We start from the raw sequence: 23807 nt of genomic DNA, 5'->3' as shown, positions 1-23807 counted from the left end.
AAAGACATGGCTGAGATGGATGTGTGCAGAAGGCTTGTTCCAATGGCCCTCTCATCTTGGCTTGCACCACAAAGGGGCCTGATGCTGAAGAAAGGAATGCAACAGCCCAGGACCTTTTTGACTACCTGATATAGCAAATGGCACAAATCTTGCAACCCTGAAAATTTAGTAGGACAAATTTATTAATACAAGCACAGAAGCTGCATCCAGCAGGTGTGTAGTGTGGTGTATTGGTTAAGAGCACAGGGCTGGGCGACCTGGTTTCTAGTCCCGGCCATGGGGCCAACTGGGTGACTTTGGGACAGTCACAGACTCTCAGCCAAACCTGCTGCACAGGGTTGTTGTTGTGGGGATAAGATTAAGGAGGAGGAGGAGAATGATGGAAGCTGCTTTGTGTTCTTTAAAAAAAAGAAAACTGTGGGATATAAATCTACTAAATCAGTAAAATAAATAAATATGGAGAAAGTGCTATGACTGAAGGGTCCTAAGGCCATGTAGCCATGGGACTTTGGATTAGGACTTTCTGTGATGCGCTTCTTCTTGGACTTTGAATGCAGAGCCCCTGGTTACTGTTAGTTAACACAACCAGTATAGTTCTCTTTAATCTTTTCCAGTCATTTAATGTTACTATCTTTCGTAGGCAAAATGAGGCAAGCCAGAACTTTCCCTGGAAGCAAAAATGATGAAGGCTGTCATATTGTGGACAAATGAGAATGCAGAACTTGCTGGAGAAGGCAATCATGCTAGGGAAAGGCAAAGGCAGGAGAAGAGGAAGTAGAAGAACTATGGGATGCATCGATTCCATAAAGGTAGTCACAGCTCTGAGTTTACAAGAGCTGAGCAGGGCTGGGAAGGACAGGACATTTTGGAGGGCTTTCATCCACAGGTCATGAGGGCACATAATAACAGTTTAATTTTATTATCTTTTCTAGGCAAAAAGGGGGAAAGATGGCCACATCAGCATGAGCTTCTAAAAGCCTTGCTAATTGTCACTTCCTAATATTTTGTTTGCCCCTTTGGTGTTTTTGCTTAATAAGTTCATTTTAAAGATGCCTCCAACTGAGACTTCCTACATTTGGCTAGTTATAACATTGACCCTGGTCATTTAAAAAGTAGAACAGAAAAGCACATTAAAGAGTTGCTCATCATTGGTTATGCATTGCAGCCCAAACTGAAATTACTTAGAATTGATATAGCTTAAAACACAGCATTAAGCTTTCACTGGGGTTGAGGTTGCTTGGGAGGAGACTATCGTTTGCACTATGCCTTTTATCTGTATCTCCAGAAAGGGCCAAGAAGCTTAAGCTCCATCCCAATAAGACGGAAGTGCTGTTGGTGAGTAAAGCTCCATTTCAACTGGGAGATTATAAACCTGCCCTGGATGGAAGTGCACTCCCCCTAAAGGGCAAGACTCATAGTCTGGGATGCTCCTGGACCCCGAACTCTCTCTGGTTGCCCAGGTGGACTTGGCGATTCAAGGTTTTGACTACAGCATAGAAAATCCTCAACAGCTTGGTACCACATTATCTGGGAGGTGCCTTCCTCCAAACATGACTGCCTATTGTTAGAGGTTGATACAGGCTAACAGGGAGGTTGCAACAAGGAGGGCCCTTCCTGCAGTAACACCCCAATTGTGGAATGCCCTTCCCTTGGAGATTTGTCAGGCGCCTACTTCACTGAGTTTTAGGTACATGCCAAAACAAATTCTTTTTTGATGCACCTATGTCACTATTAAACCAGGTGGCACTGCTTTAAATTTATTAATTTTATTAATATATCCTTTGTCTGATTATATACATCGTGTGTTAGCTTATTTATTTGTTTATTTAATATTTTAAATGTATTATTTTACCTAATGTTGTTCTTGGCATTTTTATTGAAATGGCCACCCAGAGAGCATGATGTTAACAGGCAGCTTTTATACCAATTTAATAAATGAATGAATAAATAAGAATTTCTATCAAATTTCTGTCGATAATATTACACTATTATTACACTATTCTCTATTTCCATAGTAGGTGCATTGCAGTCCACCAGCAGAGTCATGGGAGTGTTGTGAGCAGACTGCCAAGATATTAGACGCATGCATGTTGTATAATCCGCAGCATAGGGAGCTTTCCTTTGCAGACAAGGTTTTGGAGAGCACCCCCGGTAAACAACACTGAGGAACCACCGTTAACCATTTTAAGCTGTTTCACAAAGTTTAAAATTTCATTTCTGCTGCAATCATTTCACTCTCTGGTGAACTGTAAGGCTTGGAATGACATTTAGACCTAAATATGAATTAAATATGACCCCTATGAACAACCTAATATTAGAAAAACCTCTGAAAATGCTTTCTTTGCCCTAAGGCCAAAGTTCTGTCTCTCTCGTGATCTATGCCTTTTCTAATTCTTTGTATTATGATTATCCCTCCAGGTTCTTTTGTTTTGTTCTGTTTTACTAGATAAAAGTTAGCCTTTACTGGACGCTTTCCTGCTCTGTCTCTAGCAGTTTTATTCAAGAGCTTCCCTGCTGAATAATAAGTGCGAAGTTCTGTGAAAGGATTTCATTTACTACTGAGTGACTACCAAAGGGGAGCAATTATTGGGGAAAGTCTGTCCTGTCTTTAAAGTGTTAGATCAAGTCAAGTACATTTTAAGCAAAGGTGCTGAGTTACAGAAAATCCTGGTTAATTGCGGGGCCTCCCTTCACTCTTTCTGACAGCCATTCCCAGAAGGGAGATCACTAGGGAATATCTTTTCAGCACCACATCCATATTCTTCCATTAAAGCAGTGGATGCATGTGGCAGAGGAAAAGTCCTGAGCCAATCCTTGCTCGAGAGTTTTCCAGGGATGAGTCTGAGTAGGGACCCTTGCTATTGCCCTTTCAAGTGCCTTGGTCCACATCTGTACAAAGTCCTACACTCAGGGCACTTGTAGAGTCACCGTGGCTTCCACCCAAAGCAGCTCTGGTGGACACATTATTCTTTGGGAGACTTGAGCTCAGGGCTGTCCACCCTCTGCAGCAGGCTGTGGAGTAAGATCACAGTTAATGCATCTTGTGTCTCTCATACTTTTTAATGGAGCATCTAGGTGGGTTGGCAGAAAATGTTGAGTACTATCAAGAGGAAAGGACTGGAGCATCTGGATAAGTCTGATCATGGCCACGTTTGGACACAGTTTAGCACGAGGATGGGAAACGTGAGACCCAAGAGAAAAGCCCTATGGGGCTTCCCAGAAAGCCACAGCCCTTTTCACTGGCCTCATTTCCTTTTGTCTGGCCTCTGATTGTTTGCTTGTCTTCCAGCTTTTTGGACCAATCTAAATGGTGGAAATGCTTTGCCTAAACCTTAGTTCCTGGCAGTTGGAGCATGATGCTAAGACTCCAAAGAATCCTTCAACTTCTCAAACAATGTCAGGAGGCCATAGGATTGTGCCCTGACTAGCTTAGGGCCAGTCTACCTAATGAATGCCTTCTTCCATATATACCTGCCTGACTGCTAAGAACATCTTCAGATACTCTCCTCTAGGTGCTATTGAACGCAATGGTGCCTAGGTGGCTACCAGAGAAAGTGCCATTTCTGTAATGGCCTCCACCTATAGAATGCTCATCCTATTTTCATAGTATATACTCTTACTTTCTTCTTCAAATAGGAATTTAACCTTTAATCTGTTGCTTTATTAATTTTACTGCTGGCTCATCAATGTTTTTAATTTTTGTAATGTTTAGAATTACATCATTTTGATACCTGTGTTGTAATTGTAAACTGCCCCAAGGCAACCCCAATCCAAATCTAATATATAAACAAACAAACCATAGTTAAGTTTAATCATACTTTGTTTAGGTTTGAGCAATCTTGGAGTTCAAATTGGAAATGAATGCTTCCAGTCTCCTCCTCACGGCTGCAAGGGCAGACTGGGGAAGAAAGAATGCCTTGGGACTCGTGCACATAATGCCAAGCAATAATTCAGCTGCAAATCCTTCCCCTGTGAGTGAACTGGAAGAAACAGCTTCAGTTTTGCAGGAGAAGCCTTCAGGGGTAGTTGGGCCTTTATAACCACCTCAGGGTCCAGAAGAATTCTCAGCCTACATGGAACCAGGCACAATTCTCAGTAAAGTTGAGCTTGTTAATCTTCCAATTTAAGTTTGCTGCCCTGGGTTTTCTCCATTGAGTGGTAAGCACCAATGCAACCAAACAAATGACTTCTGAGAAGTGTGGTGCAGGTTGGTGTTCTTACATGTAAATTAGGAAAGTCTTGGTTTGGGTCTCTGGGTCTCCTTCTGGGGACCCAGAGGCTGGACTGCATTTGGGAAGAACATGGTACAGCCTGGGGAACCCTGCTCTCCTGGTGGCATTAGCTTCAGGGATGGGAAAAAGGGAGGAGACAAGGGAGGAAAAAGGCCTGGCACTCTCCCATCCATCCTCTCTCCCTGACTATCAGACAGGACTGACTTTGGTATGATTTATAAATAATACCAAAGAGTTGGAATTGCGTTGACTGAATTCCAGGTCCTAAGCAATGGGGGGGGGGGGGTTGCAGCTGATATCAGTTAAACCTTTAGTGGTGTATGCTCAGATTTTGTTTTAAATGGAAGCCAATACAGGAGGTCTATTTTTAAAAATGGGTTCAATGAAATGGCCTAGCATGCATCACAGTGAAGGAAGGTTGTGACTTCTCTCCCAGCCCACCCTGGGTGCACAGCTTCCCCATTTGCCCTTTTCTTCCACGGAGGCTCGCCCACCGTCAAGTCTTGTTTCGCCCTAAGACGCCTAATGTTGTGTACACAACACCCTATTGTGATATGCTGGCTGAAAATAATACCAGTTAAAAATGAAACAAACAGCCTAACACTTTGACTTTTAGCTTAGCATTGTAACAATACTACAGAAGCACCAAAGAAGGTAAGTGTACGCTTTGAAGCATTTTGCTAATGAAATGGAAAGAAAAATTGCACGGTAAAAAGGTGGCATGCATTGTTTCGCATTGTTGGAAGGAGAGTCAGAGCACTCAACCTGAACAAAAAGCTGATTTACATGGGACCAAATAATTAAAAGCACAACACTGCAGTCAGGGCTCTTCCATGATGTCCTGTGCATCTTGACTGAAATTCATCAGCAGAAACGCTGATGGGTTGCATTTTTTAAATGGAGGCAAAATCAGGGTAACTCCTTCATTCTGCAATCCATAAAGACTAGAGCCATGATTTGGACTACTTTGCCTTATAATAACCAGTGCTGTTGTGCCAGATTTGGAGCATGTAAAGGCCAGTGCTTAATGTTGTCAAGTGCTCTGCTGAGGGGACCACGGTTTTCACTTACGCCTACTTTCATAAATAGCTCGTGATTTCTCATACAGCTCATATGGGTCAGGTTTCCTTGGGTCAAAGGCCTCTGTTGAATCAGGAAAAGAACTCCTGTGAAGGGTGGGTGGAAAGGGAATATTTTGCGGTATCGCTGGAGCAGATAAACTTGTCTGCGGACTGCCTTGGTTTTCCCATCGTTCCATCATCTATAATAAATAACAGAAAAACAAGATGACAAGTTTTAGACGGAAAGTCTGCAGGCGCAGTTTATGTCACATTTCCTTTTCACAGCCACACAATGCCTGGGCGGTTTACAGTGCAATCTTCTATAGTGCTACTCGGAGTAAGCCACACTGAGTTCAATGGGACTTATTCCCAGATATAGGATGGCATAGATAAGTCAGTGTGCATTTTGTACTATTGTACTATTAATAATAAATGGAACATATTTTTAATTATATTTTTTCTGAGATTCCAGTTGCCCAAGGGCTGAATTCCATTCCAGAACAGCTTTTGGGGATGCATTCTGGCGGCAGCAGGGGTCAAGGGCAAAGGGCACAGACCCAAAGATTAAAAAAAAAAAAATCACACACACAGAAATGCCAGGCAACCACCAAACAGACATTGTTCAAGGAGAAAGTAGTGGGACCTGGGAAAAGGGATGGGGCCATCTGAGGAACTCCAGCAGGCCAAATTGGGAGTAAAGGGATGGCTTGAGTTAGCCCCAAGGCCTGAGTTTCCCCACCACTGCAGTAGTGGCGGGGAAACTCAGACTCATTATCCATACCAGAGTCATTATCCATGCCATGCTTTCCCTTGAAAGTCCTGTCTTAGAGAACAATCTGACTCAGTAATAATGAGATTTCAGGCCTAGATAGGTTTTGAATGTTCAGAGTCCAGGGAATTTGCCTCTGCCTCCATTCACAATAGATTTTTCTTCCTGTTCCATAATACTCAAATCCAGGGTTATCCCATGAAGCTGATTGGTGGAAGGTTTAGGACAGATAAAAGGAAGTACTTGTTCACACAACATACAGAAAACCTGTGTATTTGACTGCCATGGGAAGTGGTGAGGACTACCAATTTGGATGGCTTTAAAAGAGGACTGAACAGATTCATGGAGAAGGGTATCAGCGGCTACAAGCCTTGCTGGCTATGTGCTACCTCCTTGACCAGGTGTGGCCTGTCTGCATACACCATTTCTTGAAGAGCTTGGGAAGGTAGAAATCTTGCATCTATCCTGCTTGAGGTATCCCATGGGCAGCTGATGTGCCACTGTGTGTGTGGAGTGATGGACTGGATGGACCTTGCTTTGATCCAGCATGGCTTTTCTCCTGTTATGTTTTTATGCTCTGGAAAAGTCAGCCATCCTCCTCCCCTGCTGCCAGAGTGAGCTTGCAGGAAACATGGCCAGAGCACCCCTGCCTGAGAGACATTCACTGATAAGAGATTAGGGGGCAGATTTGGCTGAGGAGGAAGTAGCAAGCTCATAAATGCCTCAAGATGCTACAACCTGAGAAGATGACAGGTATTCCCTCAGGAGGAGTTCTTGGGCCAGGCCAAGTTTTCCCACAAGATGGGATGAACAGGACAGGAACTCCAGCCCCATACCCCCACTTAAAAACGGGCACACAAGCAAACAAAGTGGGTTCTGGACACCCTTTTGTTTGAATTATACTCAAACCCTTAACCATAACATGCTATGAATTCTGTGCTACTGCACCATGTCTGTGATGAAACCACTGGACTTTGAGACTTGGTTCTTGAATGGATTGTCTGAACTTATCTGAATTTGAGTCTCACAAAGAACTCTATAGAGGTGTTTACATGCACAAAATTGCATTCAGAAGTGTCTGCAAATACTAGATTTTGCATGGGTTGTAAAAGGAGCCACACAATCAGAAATGAAAGCACAAATAGTCACAAATCCAAGGATATACTGCAGTCTGTGCCACCTCTTCTTGTGATTTTGTGGAGAAGATCTCAAGACAAATAGCCTGGAATGTTCTCTGAGGTATGCGTCCCAATATATGACAAGTTAATCTGCTTTGTTTTCCAATAACTGAAAGGAGATGCAGCTAAACTCAGATCTGAGAATAATTCAAATGCATTTTGTTGTCAAATGAGCAACTGTTAGCCACAGTGAATAGGTATAAGGCAAAGACTAAGCTTTCAAGGTGAAAAAGAATGAAGAGCTGCAGAACTGCCCTGGACAATTTGTCTTCTTTTTGGCAGCCAAATTCTGGGCACTGTTTTTATACTAGACCATTAATCTCCATTTCATCTAAAAGGGAAGGGGGAGAAGAGAGAAGCTTGGAGAATGGAAGCTTTTGTCTTCTGTCTTGTCTCATTGATGGTATAATTGAGAAGGAGGGAAAGGCAGCTTCTTTTAGGGTTAAAAAAAAATCTAAAAAACCTTTTCAATAAACCATAAATCATGTTGATTGTATTTTCTACCACCACTCTTTTAAGGATAATTCTTTTTTTCTGATTATCTCCTGCTAGTTCAAAATATGAATTTATGTTTTCTTAGTAGTGACTGAATGCACCAAGAGGCAAATTGGACATTACATGCAAATTTGTATAATGTTGATGTTAATTTTAAATGAAACACAGCTTGAGGAAGGAACAATTTTGAGCAGTGGGAGATGGAGTGCTTAACCCTTTCCTTGGCTGCCAGTTTTCTTTGCTCTACTGATCCTCCCTTCATAAGCATATTTTGAGGGCAAGAAGGAAGGTAGGTTTCGCCTGACCTTCCTGTTTATTTTTACCTTCTACTGGAAGCTTCAACATTTTCCAGCATGAAAAAGTTAATGAATGTTAGGGCATGGTCAAAAGGAAGGGGCAGACAAACTGAGCTTTTCTTATTCTTCTGAGAATTCCTGTGCACATGCAGAAAAGCATTTATGCTAAAGAACTTTGGGGAAAAATCAGTTCCTAAATAGTAGATTCCAAGATTTCGTCTGGTCCTGAGCCAATGTGCAGTTGGGACTCATCCTTCCACTTCCACACATTAGTAGCAATTCATTAAAAAATGCATCGGCAGAACTACAGTGCAGCAGAAATGTCTATAAAATCTGAATTAATTTTCACACAAACTTTCTCCCACCTCTAAATTGCATACTGTGACAGGATAAACTTGTGCTTCAAGGACTTCAAAAGTTAAAGTAACAGACCATCCATTTCTAGTTGAAGCACTAAGAGAACATACCAATCCCTGTTTAGTCAAAGGCCATGCTAGCACGGGACACACACATACACACACAAGCACAATATGTATTAGATGGGCAACCATAGATTACAATATCACATCTAGCCTAAGAAGCTGGATGTGATAAACCATAGACATAAATAATGCAATAAAATAATAAATAATTAGGATAAGAAATAATACAATAAAAAAACTAGGGAGGGACTTGTACTTCTTTCTTCAGAGTGGTGTTACTATTTACTATGTGAAAAGGAACCAGACTGTGGGGTGAGGAGAATTCCTCTCAAGATTATTTATTTATTTACACTTGAGAAATGTGTGGATGTCCCTGCCTGATCCTCCTCCCCAGAGACAGGGCATTATTGCTGGCTGAGTGGATCCTTGTTCCACATTGTTTTATCCACCTAAATTTCCACATTTCTATCAGGGAAAATGAGCTAAGTGAGCCAAGTGATTAAAAGCCAGGAGGCCAGCGTCAGTTCTTGGCATAATATCAAGGCAAACATCTTCAAGCATTTCCTAGGGTTGGTTCCAAGATCTTCTGTTAGAGGAAGTGATTGCTGATTTATTTATTTTATTTATATTCTGCATCCAAATGTTTTGGAATCTCTTTATAGCTCTTTCCATTTAGTATGGTCTCCAGAATCTCTGTGTTCCTGTTTTAGGGGGCTACTGGGTCTTTGGTGGGAAGGAGGGGATGGGGCGTTGATTCATCTCCATTCAGGATCCAACCCTTGGAATGCTGCTTGACTCAAGAGGCACTGAGGACTCTCAGCAGCCAAAGCCTGGCTATATTTCAGGTGAAGAATGCAACATATAACCAGGCTTTACAAAAGGAAAGAAGCACCAACTTTACAAATGGAATCCAAGCAGACTTTAAATTGCTCCAATTGGGGGAAATATTAATAAAAGATGGGCAGTAACTATATCTTATTAATCATGCCAGCAGAGAGCTAAGCTTTCACATTCTTCCATTCTCTTGAGCAAAGGAAAGCCAGTAGTTTGATTGAATGCATTGTTTAGGTACTCTTGGATCTCACTGGCTATAGTTATCCCATGGCTCTAAATTTTTGTTGTCTAGCTAGATAACAAATACCTGCCTGCAACTAGAGCCCAAGGCAATCAGGATCTAATATAATCTACTTTCCTTTGGCTAATCCTATTGAGAAATACTTTATGAATTATGCTGAGCGGGCTAGAGGATGCAAGCAGGATTAGATGTCATAAAGAAATACTAATTAGCAAAGTGTTTTCAGACTGAGTTTTCAAGTAGACAGAATACTATCAAAACAGAAGGCCAAAGTTTACAGCATAATCCTAAATGCATTCCCTAACATATAAGCAGATCTTAGATTGCAATTATACACATGCTTACTTGAAATGCAGATGGAAAAAATCTCAAAGAGGTGAGATTTATTGATCAATCCTAAACGAGTATATTTGCAGGTAGCCCCCCCTCCAGTCCTATGGGATTTGTTTATGGTTAACATTCAGCCATAGAGAAAATGTATAGCAGACAAAAGTAAGTCCAATTGTTTTCAGCTGGGAAGAATTAAGCATATACTTAATTTTCTCCCACTGAAATTGATGGGACATAAAAGCCCTTAGGTTTAGCTACATACTCTAATGCACCCACAAAATAAAAAAATCCAAGAAAACTTACAGGCTTTGGAGTCTTCCATGGTGAGAAGAATCCTGGAAAAGGAAAAGAAAAGAAAGAAATCACGGCATCTGTCTTTTCTTTTTATGTTCAATACTGGACAACAATAGGTTTATTTAGTTCAAATGTGTAATTTTATTAAGAGTAATTAGAATAGATAGGGAGAATGAATCTAGGAGATCAGTATCATCACTAAAGGAAAGCTGAACATCACAGGACATTGATGCTTGTATTCATAAATATGTTTTCATTATATGGATTTTATTTATGATTACATTTCTAGTCTGCCTTTCCCCCCTCTCAGGTACTCAGGCTAGACTGAATGATCTTTTCCCTCTTTATTTCACCTCAAACTAACCATGTGAGGTAGATTAGGGTGAGAGTCAGTGATTGGCTCAAAGTCACCCGGTGATCTTTAAGATTAGAACTTGAATCTCCTGGTCCTCAGACCAACTTTCTAATCACACGGCTGACTGTAATGGTATAGGAGAATACACCAACCCAACCCATCCCAACCCAACCATATCCTTGCTGGTTCAGCCTTAACTAAATATGGATCCAGTCTTAATTGCTATTCATATAAAAACTTCTCCCTTTGAACATTTTTACCTGGTATGTGAATATCAAACTACAACCATTTTTACTCACACATCTATGCTTTTGTTTCCATTATGAAACGCTATGTGAAAGAGATTTTATTCCACAGCAAAATTCACATAACACCTTAGTCTTGGACAGATGGTTCCCAACACCTTACTTCTTTTATTTTTCAGAATTAAAGCTACATAGTAGTTTAACATTTATGCCACGACTTTCTATAAAAAGTGCCTACAGCAGCCAGCAAGCAATTTAAAACAAAGCAAAAGTCAAAATAGTGCACAATCTTCAGCAAATAATAATAATAATAATAATAATAATAATAATAATAATAATAAATTTGCAATAAGCCAACTCTTGGGAATACATAATCTACATAAACGCCCCAGCATGTTAATTTAAAAATCGCAGCAACCCTCATCTTTGAAAACATAATCCTTCATTCTCCTCAAAAGTCTGACTGCATAAAATAGTTTTCTGCATCACAGAAGTGAACGAGCTAGATTAACATCTATATGGACAACATTTCAGGGTCTGAGTGGCACTATAAAGAAGACTAGTTGACTCATTTCCACCTGATAAAAGCAGGGTCTAAGGTTAAGAATTCAGCACCAAAGTAAGATGTTAAAGCCCCCCTACTGTTCGCACTGAAATTCCAATCTACATCCCACCCACACCACTGCTGTGCCTACACTAAAATAACACACAAGAACACCTGACTTAACTGCTTCCTACAGTTAGAAAGCAACGACTGCTTCAGCCCTCTTCCTCTGGTAAATTGCTTAGGAAGGCTTCACAGTCTAGGAAACTAGAAAAACATACTCCAGCCCCTTTATCTGGAACAGGCACCATCCTTTATCAGGTAAGCATGCAGAGCTTCCCCATCCAAATTCTAACCATTGTCATTGCTGCTTAGGTGCCCTCAAGTCTTCTCCTTCTTATGGTGACCCTGTGAATGAATGCCCTCCAGAATATCTTGCCCCTGACTTCCCTGCTCAGCTCTTGCAAGCTCAAGGCTGTAGCTTCCTTATCACCCTCCACTTTTTTGCTATTTCAGCATGAAAGTACTGTTCATACCCCAAAACATGCCTGAATACATCATGGCATGCATCTTGGCAGGCTTTGCAGAAATTGAAGTAGAGATGGACACTTGGAAAGGATGCAAGATGATTAGGGTTCCCCAACAGGAATGCGTTAGCTTAGAGCAGTCCTTAAGGATAGACACGAGACAACTTGGCTAATAGAAGGATGCTACTTCCCGTTAGAGACTGAATGACACAGAAATATGCAGCAGTTAATCTTTTGGATTCATTTCAAAGTGGATTCATTTCAAAGTGGAGTGCCCATTGTATATAATCAAGCCAATAAAATACATTAAAATATACCAAGCACAAAAACTGTGAAGATCTAAACAGCTTATCCCTTTGCAGAAATTTGGAATACGATATACCCCGATTAGAATGTTGAATGAACTCCTCCCGTGATGGTGTCTACCAGCTGGTAATAAGTGCCTGACCTAACTAGGATAGCTGCAAATGTGTCACAGTGGACCATGATCCAGTGCTTAGTTCTGATATTTGTGCATCCTAAGAACATCAGTAAGTCTGTGACCAGGTTTTACTTACATCATTGTTGTGAATTCTAACTACCCCAGCAACATACAGAAACCAGGCCTTGTTTTTCTTGTGTTGGAATTTGTGAAATAATGTTTCTCAGTGTTGGAGCTGAATAGCTGATCAGATAACACTAAGAATGAATGCTATCACTATTAGAGCCTGCTATTTGGTTTTCAAAGTTGACTTTAAAAGTTACCTTTAAAAGCAGAAGTACAGGTGAGCCGTGCCAGACACACTGTGTCAGCTAGGCATACAGAAACTGCTCTTTTTAGTAGCCAGTCCATAACTCAGAAGCATCACGGTTCCATTATCTCGTCTACCAAGTTATTTTGTAGCTAGCTGGGCCCCCAAACTTCATGTTTTCTATCCTGCAAACACAGGTTTTTGTACAGCAGATTTATGCCTGTCTACTCGGACATGTGTCCTACTTTTTCTCAGTAAGGCTTATTCCCAGGTATGTGGGTTTAGGACTGCAACCCCAGCAGGTAAAATTCTAGCAAAGCTGCTCATCAGCATCATTCTCTAGTGCATGCAGATTTGGATGTACTTAAGCTCACTAAGCAGAATGGGTCACCTCCACTATAAAAATTAAAAATTGCGGCTACCAAACAGCAGAGATGATCAAAGAAAACAAACCCATCACCCTCATTTCACAGCATCAGATCAGGGATGAGGAATTATTGAATTCTGCCTCGTTCGCCCCTTTTCAGATGAAGAGAGATTTGTTAAGCATTATGCACTTATTGGTAAAGAGCTATGAACCTACATATACAAGCAAATGCAAGAGACCATGAGAACATAGCCTACTAGTTTTCAGACTGTGGGAAGGGCTTTCATTTAGCAGCCTTCCCCAACCTTGAGCTGTCCAGACACATGTGGACTGCAACACCCAGAATTCCCAGTCAATGGCCCTGCTGGACGGGAATTATGGAAGCTGTGGTCCAAATGCCTCTGAAGGCCACCGGGTGGGGGAAGGCTGATACAGAGGTTCAGGACACCAGACACTTCTATGCTAGGCATGGGCTCCTCCAGACTACAAGTCCCATTATCCCCCACCATTGGCTATGCTGCTTAATACTGCGGCAGCCCAACAACATTGGAAAGGTCACGCGTTCCCCACTCCTGTTCTGTGCTCACAATGCAAGCTGCAGAAAAACAGGGAACATAGAAGAACTTCTGGCAACAGCAGAAGCTTCCTGCCTTGTTGCCTGGCTTTGCAAGGAAGGTGAAATGTCCTCTCCTAGCCCTCTTGTGCTGTGCTGTTGTTAGCTTAGTGTCGCAGCACAAGAGCCTTGCACAACCAGCGGTGGTGCTTGTTTGTGCTTGCTGGCTGGTGGAAGAGATGGCTGCCAATGCTAGGAACCACAATAAGCCATTGGCCTAAATCCAACTATCTGAGTGCTGTTGTACCAGCATTTAGTGAAACTGTCTCTCTCGGTGCATACCCAAGTCTGCAGTGGTTTGTGTGCACCTAAATACTTTATGCCCTCTTTTGGAGATCTGAAAACGTTTCTGTGAGCCAAGTATGTAATTCAGAGTGCTTTGGGAAAATAAGGACTTTGGGAGATGGGTAGGATTTATGAAGTAGGCTGTAATTGGTTGACCTCAAAACTTAAAACTAAAGTTTAAAGGATGCCATCATGTTTCCACATCACTTGTTTCAATGATGATTATGTCCATAAGCTTGTGCTGATCTCGTTGCCTTTTGTCATAGAAATGTATCTTCACATATGGCTTCCGTAGATAATCTGTCTGAACAGCACTGCATGGACCCTTTACTTCAAACGAACAGATGGTTTTCTGGCACTTTCCTGGGGGGGTAATTGAGTCTCAGCACGAACTTTCAAGGTCCTGAGTGGTGCAACTTTTAGTTAACTTAAACAAAAACTTTCCTTTCCAGAAATGTCATTGTTTTCATCTTACATTTTCATGTTACTGAATACTGTGACAGCAGAGAGTCCCTCTTCAGAAGGACGAATGCTAGACTTCCTCTTTGCTCTTGCAAAGTTCGGCTGCTGATCTCCTGGGATGCCCTCTCCTACAGTGCCCGGCTCTAAAGAAGGATGCCCTCACAGCTAGGCATCTTGACCCAGCAGGATGTCTGAAGAGCCATGGCAGGTGCTTTCTCCAGCTGACACAGCTCTTCAGGAAACCTGTTCACCCTCTAGTTTGTCCTGGGAATGAGACAGAAGGCAGGGAGCAGTAGAGAGGATGGGGTAAGAAGGACAGAAAAGGTGGTGATGCACAATGCAGAGAGGTGGGAAGTGACAGGAAATACAGCAATGGTGGCAATCGGGAGAAGATGAAACAGTGGTAGAACATTTATGGTCTTCCACCTCAAGTGGAAGGAGAGTTTGCACCACCCCTGTCCCATGTAGACCACTGCAATATATTATATTGACTTTAAAAACAGTTTTAAAACCACAGTTGCTCCTCAACAGGGCTCTAAGTACATTGACTCGAGCTGGGCAGTTACTCTGTTTAACATTTGCATTCTGTCAGTGGCACTAGTTCTCAGTCTGTTTCGGGCCCAATTTAAAGCTGTGGGTTTAGCCTTTAAGCCCTGCAGAACCAGGTTATCAGACCGACTGGCTTCTCCCATGTGTCCCTATCCGGACCTTAAGGTCATCTGCTTAGATTGTCCCTGCCAAATGAGGTAAGGCAGGTAACCACCAAGAAGTGGCCCCGGTTAGGAAACAGCCTCCCCAAAGACACTCACCTGGCGCTACCCAAACCCCTTTATATCCAGGCTTTTAAAATACTTTCAGTGCTTTAATTATGTCCAAGTTTTTAATAATTTGCATGACTTTATTGCACAGTCTGTTTTGTAAGATGCCCAGAAAGCAATTGTTATGGGGCAGCTAGAGAGAGATATGGTTAGTATTCATGTAAAATAACTTTATCTCTGGAAACTTTGGTAGGATACTCCTTCACAGATTTTAAGTAAACCATGTTAGCTTTGCGGGGGCAGAGTCAAAAACATGAAAAGTGCCATTTCTCCCAAAATGGTTTAGAACTCAAATGCAATTAAAGGATCAGTTTTGAATGAAAGAATGCCCATCAGTGTGGCTGTTTTGGAAACTGTAGCAACTTAAATTGGCAGTAAGCACTGAAGAAAAATGACCTTTGGAGGTCCATTAACCTCACAAATAAAAATAATCACCAGAAATCTTTACAAACTGTTCAAATAAATGTGTTTTTACCTTGAGGTCAAAAATAGGTTACAGGTAATTGAAAGTGCAGCCTCTCAGACATACTTAGCTGGTCTTGATAGGCCGGTCTTGAAAGTTTAAAATTACGAAGCGGTGCTGCGAAGCACGATTTCACTGACATCAGCACTGTGTTTCTTCCTGCTGTTACCAGAACACAGGCTGCATGTTGTGGAGCCGGTCATAAAATGGCAGCCCATGGGTGGTCAGTTCCAGTCACAAAATGGTGGCTGAGATGCAGAACCAAACCCAGTTACTCTCTGGGATGCTTGGGAGAAGCAGAAGTGGCTGGCACCATGCCAGTAGCATGTCCTCTCTCCCTTCTGTCATGATAGCCTTGAGGTTCTTTAACCCATGGACTCTTATGCCATGTGAAGCGGCCCATCTCAAGGCACAACCAATTGAAAGGAATGAGACAAAGTCAATCCATTGATATCTCTGGTGCTGCCATTTCAAAGCAAGGCTCACCAAATGATTCTCAGCAATGTCATTTAAAACTGATGCACAAACTCACCATAGTAACAGATGACTTCATTTATGGGTAGTCACAGAGTGATTCACTGGGCCATTCACCATTCTCAAGATTTCCCTGAGCATTGTTTATTTAGCCTTCCTTCCCCTCACTTTGCGATGAGCCCAACTTTCATTGTTCTTCTTATCATTTTATTCTCACAGCAGTTCTGTGAGTTTGGTTAGGCTGCAAATCAGTGCCTGACCCAAAGTCACCCACTGGAGCTCCATTGCCAAGTGGGATTTGAACCTTGTTCTCCTGAGTCCTAATCCAGCACTCTAACCATGATGCCACACTTGTGTCTATCCCTATGCGAGGCAGTTCTATATGCTTAGAATGGGGATGTTGAAAGAGCCCCTTCAGTATGACACCTGCACTCAATTTCAGAAATATTCTCAGGAGACATTCTAGTGCAGTACTGAAAGCAAAAGCGAAGGGAGTAATATCCCCAAAATACCAAGATATTTGAACTTAAAGCCCTTCTTGGCTGTAAATAAGCCTTACGACGTGCATTTCAAACTTCAAAAGTGAAACAAAAAACTATAAAAACTGGGCAGAATTGGTGGTACAGGAAACGGTTGTGGAGGGTCCAAGGAAGGGGCCATGGCTATGTGGAGAACCCAGGAAGGCAAGATCATAATTTCAGGTGAGTCAGATGTGGCTAGCATCTCTGCCTTGGGAGAAGATGGAGTGATCAGAAACTTGGGCATTTCTTTGTGACATTCATTTTTCTTTGGCACTTCCCTCTTTCCTTCCAAACAGAGTAGAACTGTGTGAACAGAGCTGGTAGTTCTAGGAAAACTTCCTTCCATAATGCCTCTATTCCAGGAATCAGACAATGCAGTGGGGATACTGAGGCACAATAATCATCACTCAGAAATTCTTAGTTGCTACTGAGTCAATCCAAGGGCTTATGTTTCCCAGCAGGGATTTGGCTGTCTGTAAAGGTCAAATGCTGACATAGTGCTAATTATGAGCTCATTTCCATTGGAATGAACAGACTGCTATCCATTTTATGTGGCTTCCCATTGCTCTGTGAATTGCGACCGATGAGTGTCTTGGAGGAACTTTCCCTAGTTTTAAAAGATAATTGGTACGACCAACAGTCTCCAAAGAACTTAAAAGAAATACAAAATGTTTTTGCAATGTATTAATACTTAGAATGGCATAAAATAAAATGTGCAACATTGTTCAGTCATAGTAGTATGGAGACTGATTTAAAATGCAAAAAACAACAAAAAAAATCCTACACCTAGAATCAAAAGGAGAGCTCATCTAAAAGGAATACATTTTTAATACATAACAATATCAACCAGCTACAGTATTGCATTCTAAGGCAGAAAATGCAAGCTCAGCTCTCAATAACAGTTGGACTCATACATTTTCATGATCTCTTCACCTAATCTAACTCATAGCCTTGTAAGGTCTAGACTTGCAATAATGTCCTTAAAGAAACACCAAAACAGAAATGTAACAAATTACATTATGTTTTAAACAGCCATTTTAAATCTCCCTTGTGCAGTCCGTCATACATTTACACAGAGGTAGGTTATATTTTATTCAATGGGGCTTATTCCCATAAATGTGCACAGGGTTACCTCAAAACACCTGGGTGTAAATGTCATTAAACTTGATTACTTTTGTATAAACATGTATACGACTGAACTGTCAGATTCTGTTTTCAGAAATAATTTATTGCAGGCTGGGGACCCATGTGCAGTTAGAATTCAAATGAAAATAACCCAGAACTGATGATGGTGATGATAGTCTGATGTTACGATTTTAATTCAGAATTCATGGAGTTCGATCTAAAGGAGTCTTTCAGCATGAGAAAGGCAACTTCTGTGCAAAGCAACATCTTTTTATATCTTGCACAAGCACTTGACACCAAAACTAAAACAAAATCTGAAGGGGTTTTTTTGTTTGCACAAGAACATGTGTAAACCGAAGCATGTAGATTGCTCATGACAGCACTGAGAAAAGCTCTTCTGTGTGGCCATCTGTCTTACTTTATGGAGAACCAAGGCCTGTTGTCTATTTGAAGGAGTTGTCCAGTTTGCACAACCAAATGGAGAAGGAAACAAGCCAGTGTGACTCATTTCCTCTCCAATGCAGAGGGGGGTGGGATTTACATAATTATTCTTTCTCATGTGGCTTGTTGTGTTGTGTGAATCTGATGCAGGTGGCTTGTTGGTACTGCTAACCAGCCATCCCAGAACCTTAAAGCATTCCGTGGGTTCTGGGTGGCTTGTTAACTATGGTAACATTCCTCTGTTGCTGGATTTGCACAACAGGGCAATCTGTGCTGGCAAAGCTATCTATGCAAAGCTCTGAATGGAAGGCACAGCAGGAAAGGGAAGCTTCTTTCCACCTCTATGGCACTGCAGACCCATCCATTATCAGAGAACAGGCTTTCCCTGGAAGAACCACAAGGTCAAACAGAGAGACCTTGAAATTGCCCATCAACAGGTTACACCGCAACACTTACTGCCCAGTCACCGTCTTGCTCCTACAGTGGAATGTATTGCATTACTATAGGAATTATAGTAATCATTTCGATATTTGCATCTATACATTTCAATTAGCATATGCAAATGTGATGCAATCTCTGTCTTCTTTTGTCTTCTCTTTTGGAGATGTGTTTCCTCTTTTTTGGTGACATGTAGGTGGCCAGTCTAAAGAAGGATCTAAGTTTCTATTCACCTGGATTGGCGGCATGAAGGTAAGGGAATTCTGTGAAATAATGGATGGGCTTGACTCCTCTTTAAATGGTATTATAATATGCAAGATTCTTTTAAACTGATCATAAGTAGTACTTGGTAGACTTTTAAAACATGTTTTGAAGGATCCTTGGTTTTGTTATTTTACCTTGGGTAGCCTGTAGTCTTCATAGGTGTCATAGAGCTCTTTGAAATAAATAAGGAAGGTATTAAGCAGCAAACCAGTCCTCCAGCCAGTCCCGGACTGTTTAGCCAAGGTGCATACAGAGCCAAAAGTGGGATAAAATACATCCGGGTTTGGCTGATATTTTTGAAATATTGCAATTTTTAGTTACAGTAATTAAATAATTGGTTTGTACCCAATGATAAAGTCCATTCATCTCAGTGAATCTATTTTAAGTAGGATTAACTCAGAGATTCTGTGTTGTTTGCTTAGTTGCTAAACAATCCAGAGTGATCCCATGGCTTGTTGCTGGGATAACTGTGTGTTGTTTAACCCCTAAACAACCTATAGTGTTTAGATTTGGCCACCATGCTAACAACCTATGAATGGGGCAATTGCAGGTTGTTAATTCAAAGCAGAAGTGGCATACTTACTGGAGGCAGCTTGCTTACACAATCCCATTCCATTTCAGAAATTTGTGGGTTCAATAACCCACTATTCTCATGATGTGTGTACTGATTCTGTGTACTGGTTCATCTCATGTATCCACCATTTTTGCATCCAGATTTTCCCTTATGTTTCTTTTTCCACTTCAGTCTTGTTTTAGATTTCTGACTTTCCTCTGCTACTGGCTATTTTAAACAATGTGACACATAGATTTGTAAAAGATGTGCACTATTAGAGATGGTGACCAGTTGTTGGTTTAGCAGCATTATAGGAGTTCAGTTCTATACTTAAACACTAATGAATCTGAGACTGAGGGTGACTCAGCCACCAGTGAGCATGACCAGACTTAAATCAAGTGAGCACGGACAGGAAATAAGACTAGCTTTTCCCCATCCTGTGAATTAGGGGATGAAAACAGCTTCCTGTATGAGCAACCTGTGGCCACAAGGAGAGGCCAACATGTCACTGCACTTCAACTTTACAAGGCCAGGTGACATGCTCAAAGACATTTCCAAGCCACCCCCGACTGGGAACAGCTAAGTCTGAATCACGGTAAAGACAGTGGGGATAACAGGAAGAAGAAAGTACAACCAAACAGCTAAGGGTTGCCAGTAGGACCAGTGGGATGCACCATTAATTTCCCTGTGGTGCATTGAATTTACTACTGAATTACAATATATTACATTTTGGCTCCTGCGTTTAAGATGCATTAAACTGTCAACATGTTTTGAAATAATACTAATTTATGTTTAGAAACCTATTCCTTTAACAATGGGAAACTTCAGTGTATTAGCTATGCAATGTTTAACTAGTTCATTTCTGAGGAACAAAGCTTAGTGCTGAATGCTGATGGCTGAATCATCTTCTTTAAAGCAATTGTTCTATATGACCAGGGTAATTAGATAGCACTTCAATTATGGTATGAAAATGAGTTTGGCTTCTAAGTTGTTTATTTCTGGTTGTTTATTTGGGCCAAAAAGTCAGATTTCAGAGTATTGTAAAGTTACCTTTGCTTTAGCAGTAATGCTTAAGTGCTTAACCAAAATTTAAATTGGGTGCTATATATTGAGGGAAATTGGCATATGTCTTCCTTGGTCACAAGTGTAAAAATCAGAAATACTTTGTAACGGACCAGTCTATTAGCCTGGGCACAATTCAGCTGACATTTGTTTTTTTATCTTTTCTTGAAAGATAGTTTCTCACAGTTAGTCAAATTAATTAGCAAAATACTTATCCATAAAGAAAATAAGAGATTAAGTGAAGAGAACCATTAAGCTGTAGTTTTTTGATCTAATGAGCACATTCTGATTTTTGCAAATGTGAATATATTTTGAAATCAATAGATAATGGAGAATGTTACTTAGAAGAGAGCGAGAGAGCAAGATGGAGCGAGTGAGCATGAGACTGAGAAAAGCACTGGCATTTTCCCAAGCCTATATAGAATCAGGGTTATGTATGTTTGTGCTGGGTTCATGCCTGGTTTGGGGACTAAAATGGCTTTAGCTGGCTTTGTAGATGATGAAAAGTTAGCAGGGGAAGAGTATTCTGTTAGTTCTGCTGATCCACAAAGCAGCATTTGATAGCATCAACCATGATATCCGTCTAGAATGTGTGGCTAATTTGTGACTTGGGGGCAGCATGTTGTGATAGTTCAAGGGCAGTTTGGTTGAATGTACCCTGGCTGGGGGATCATCGATTAGCCCTTTGGATAATGGTGTAGGGGTACTTCAAGGCTCTATTTAGTTGCCCATGCTTTTTACCATGTATATGAAGCCATTGGAGAAGCCATCTAGAGTTTGGAATTTGGGTGTCATCAATATGTTGATTATATGCAGCTCTCTGCTTTTCAACTGGTTACATTCAGACGTTTGGAACTGTTGCTTGGATGCACTGGGGATGGGTGAATAAGTTGAGGTTTAGTCCAAACAAGACAGAGATACTGATAGATTACAGACTGTTCTGGATAGGGTTACACTACCTTTAAACACCTGTTGTCTGAATCTGAAACATTGCCTCCTTCCATCTATTCTATTTCTGTCTGTCCTTCATTAAAAAACACCAGGGTAATCATACACCAAAGTAAAAATAATCAACATAAAATACAAGAAATAAGCCTCTAATAAAATGGATAGATCATCAGCAGAGAAAACCAATAATCAACCATAGAGCCAATTCAATTCATTGCAGTGCGTAATTGCTCATAAATACCAGGGTAAACAAATAGGCAGTACAACGTTAGTAAAGGCATGAGGAGTACCTTTGCAAGAAAGGCATTCCAAAGATGGGGTGAAAACATGGTGCAAATATGCTGTTTTATACCCTATCAAATAAAATAAGATGTAAAACTGGGGTGTAATAGTTAGGAGTGCAGGACTGGGACTCGGGCAATCTGGGTTCTACTTCCTGGTTGTCCATGGGGCCAAGTGGGTGACTTTGGCCAGTCACAGACTCTCACCCAACCTCACAGGGTTACTGTTGTGGGGATAAGATTGAGAGCAGCAGGAGGAGAATGATGGAAGCCACTCTGAGTTGGTTAAGAGAAAGAAAATGGTTCAGTTAGCGGGTGCGTGAGACGGGGCTCTTTTAGCAGCGGCAGCGGCTTGACTGCCATTTCCTCACAAAAGCAGTTCAGCTACCTCAGTTCCTGATATCTTTAGGCAAGCAGCACAAGTGGGTGTGTGCGCACGTGTATGTGTGTATTTTCCATCTGGACTTCATCAAGATGTTGAAACTTTAAGTGTCAGTGTTCTCTAGTTTCTTAAACTTTGGCTTTATTTCTCTTTACTATTGTTTTAGCAGTGTTTAGTGGTTTCAACTGAAACGTAAATTGCTTTAGGAGTTCTTGCTATGGCCAAAAGGCAGCTTGGAAATGTCTTCTGACATGAACACACACACACACACAAACCAGTTTTCTCTAATGCTATTTATGACAGGGGCTATGGTTTATATTTTATGGGCTTGCCATGCAATGGTAATTCTTCACTCTGTTTGATTTCTTTTTTTCAGGAAAAGCAAGTGGGCCAAGCATGATTTGTGGTGGCCAGGTCCAGTCTTCAATGCCCTTGCCTACCCATATGGCTTTCCTTCCCAATCTTCTAAGCACCAGCAGTCCTTACTAATATATTCAACTGACAAAAACCAAAGTTAAGGCGCTAATGATTATCATTAGTTGTATGGCAATGCATTTCTATCTAGCCTAGTCCCTTCTCCAATCCATTTTATCTTCTTGGCAAGAACCCTCTGAGGTTGAGAGTAAGTGGCCTACCAAAAGTCACCCAGTGAACTTCATGGCCAACTGGAGCCTAGAACCTGGATCTTGCATGTCCCGAGTCCAACACTCTGATCCCCTACATCACACACCAAACCATACCCAGTATATCACACCACAAATGAACCCATTTGTAGTTTTTAAAATGTGTGTTTTACATGTTGTCATATGTGTCCTTTTACAGTATTATAACATTTTAATATCACACATTTTAAGGTTTGGTAAATGTTTTAATTTTGCACAGTGAGACATTTTTGTTTTGGATAAAGTGTTTTTAAAGTTTGCACTTCCTAATGTTCTAACACTAAACCATTTAACCTATGCATAGTTTTGTACTTTTACTTTGGATTCTGTCAATTCCCAGCCTTCTACCAAAGCAGCTAGTCTGTTCTTGACTTTCATACTTTTCTGCCTTTAATTCTTCTGACCTTGCATGAGGCACGGGGGTGGCAGCAGGTGCGTGCGCGACGGTGGCTCACTCGCTCGGAGATCGTTTTCTCTGAGTGAATCCAAAACCTCTGAGGTGGGCTGGATAAATGGGCATGGCGGGCCAGATCTGGTCCAGAGGACATAGTTTGAGGACCCATGATCTAGGAGATCTGGCTGTAATCCCTGCTTGGTCACAAAGCTCACTGATTTTGGGCTGGTCACTCACTCTCAGCCTGACCTACCTTGCAGGGCTGTTGTGAGGATAAAATTGATAGGATCAGAAGGATTACATTAGCCACCTTGAGTTCCTTGGAAGCAAAAATAGTGGGCTATAAATATAAGAAATACATAAATATGGTTGTGGAGTTTACATATAGGTCCTCCACAAAAATGATATGTAAGGTACAGTTGCTTGGAAGGGCATTTTATCATGAAGTACTTTCTGAGCATTTTATTAATTAAACCTTCAAAGTGCTTCCTTAGGGAGGTAACATTGTTCCTGCCAACCAAACGCATTAAAACAAGAAGCATTTCTTGACATGCAGACAACTTCTGGATGATATTCCTAGGAAAAGGGGAAGAGGCTATAATGGCTCTGCTGTTGTTTTCGGAGCATGACACAATTCCTGAACTGGAGAAAGCCCATTAAAGGACCGTGCGTGGGGATGGGAGCAGAGTTCCTTATGAGA

The 23807-nt window shown here is 41.3% G+C and overlaps 1 protein-coding gene across 8 annotated transcripts in view; it reads right to left on the bottom strand.

Annotated features, from left to right (window-relative positions):
* The window catches only part of MAGI2 (membrane associated guanylate kinase, WW and PDZ domain containing 2), a 708373-nt gene that overhangs the window by 95947 nt on the left and 588619 nt on the right, over positions 1–23807 (bottom strand). For all 8 annotated transcript variants that reach the window (XM_044423188.1, XM_044423195.1, XM_044423191.1 and 5 more), the window contains 2 exons: positions 10162–10193; positions 5304–5493 (listed from right to left, as the gene is read on the bottom strand). In XM_044423188.1, the coding sequence (XP_044279123.1) occupies positions 5304–5493; positions 10162–10193 (222 nt within the window). The remainder of the gene's footprint in view (positions 1–5303; positions 5494–10161; positions 10194–23807) is intronic.

The sequence above is a fragment of the Varanus komodoensis genome, unplaced genomic scaffold (genome assembly GCF_004798865.1).
Source record: "Varanus komodoensis strain SLA01 unplaced genomic scaffold, ASM479886v1 scaffold13_3, whole genome shotgun sequence".
NCBI lineage: Eukaryota > Metazoa > Chordata > Lepidosauria > Squamata > Varanidae > Varanus > Varanus komodoensis.
Note: the sequence above shows the minus strand (reverse complement) of the source record. Positions and strands in the feature narration are given on the sequence as shown.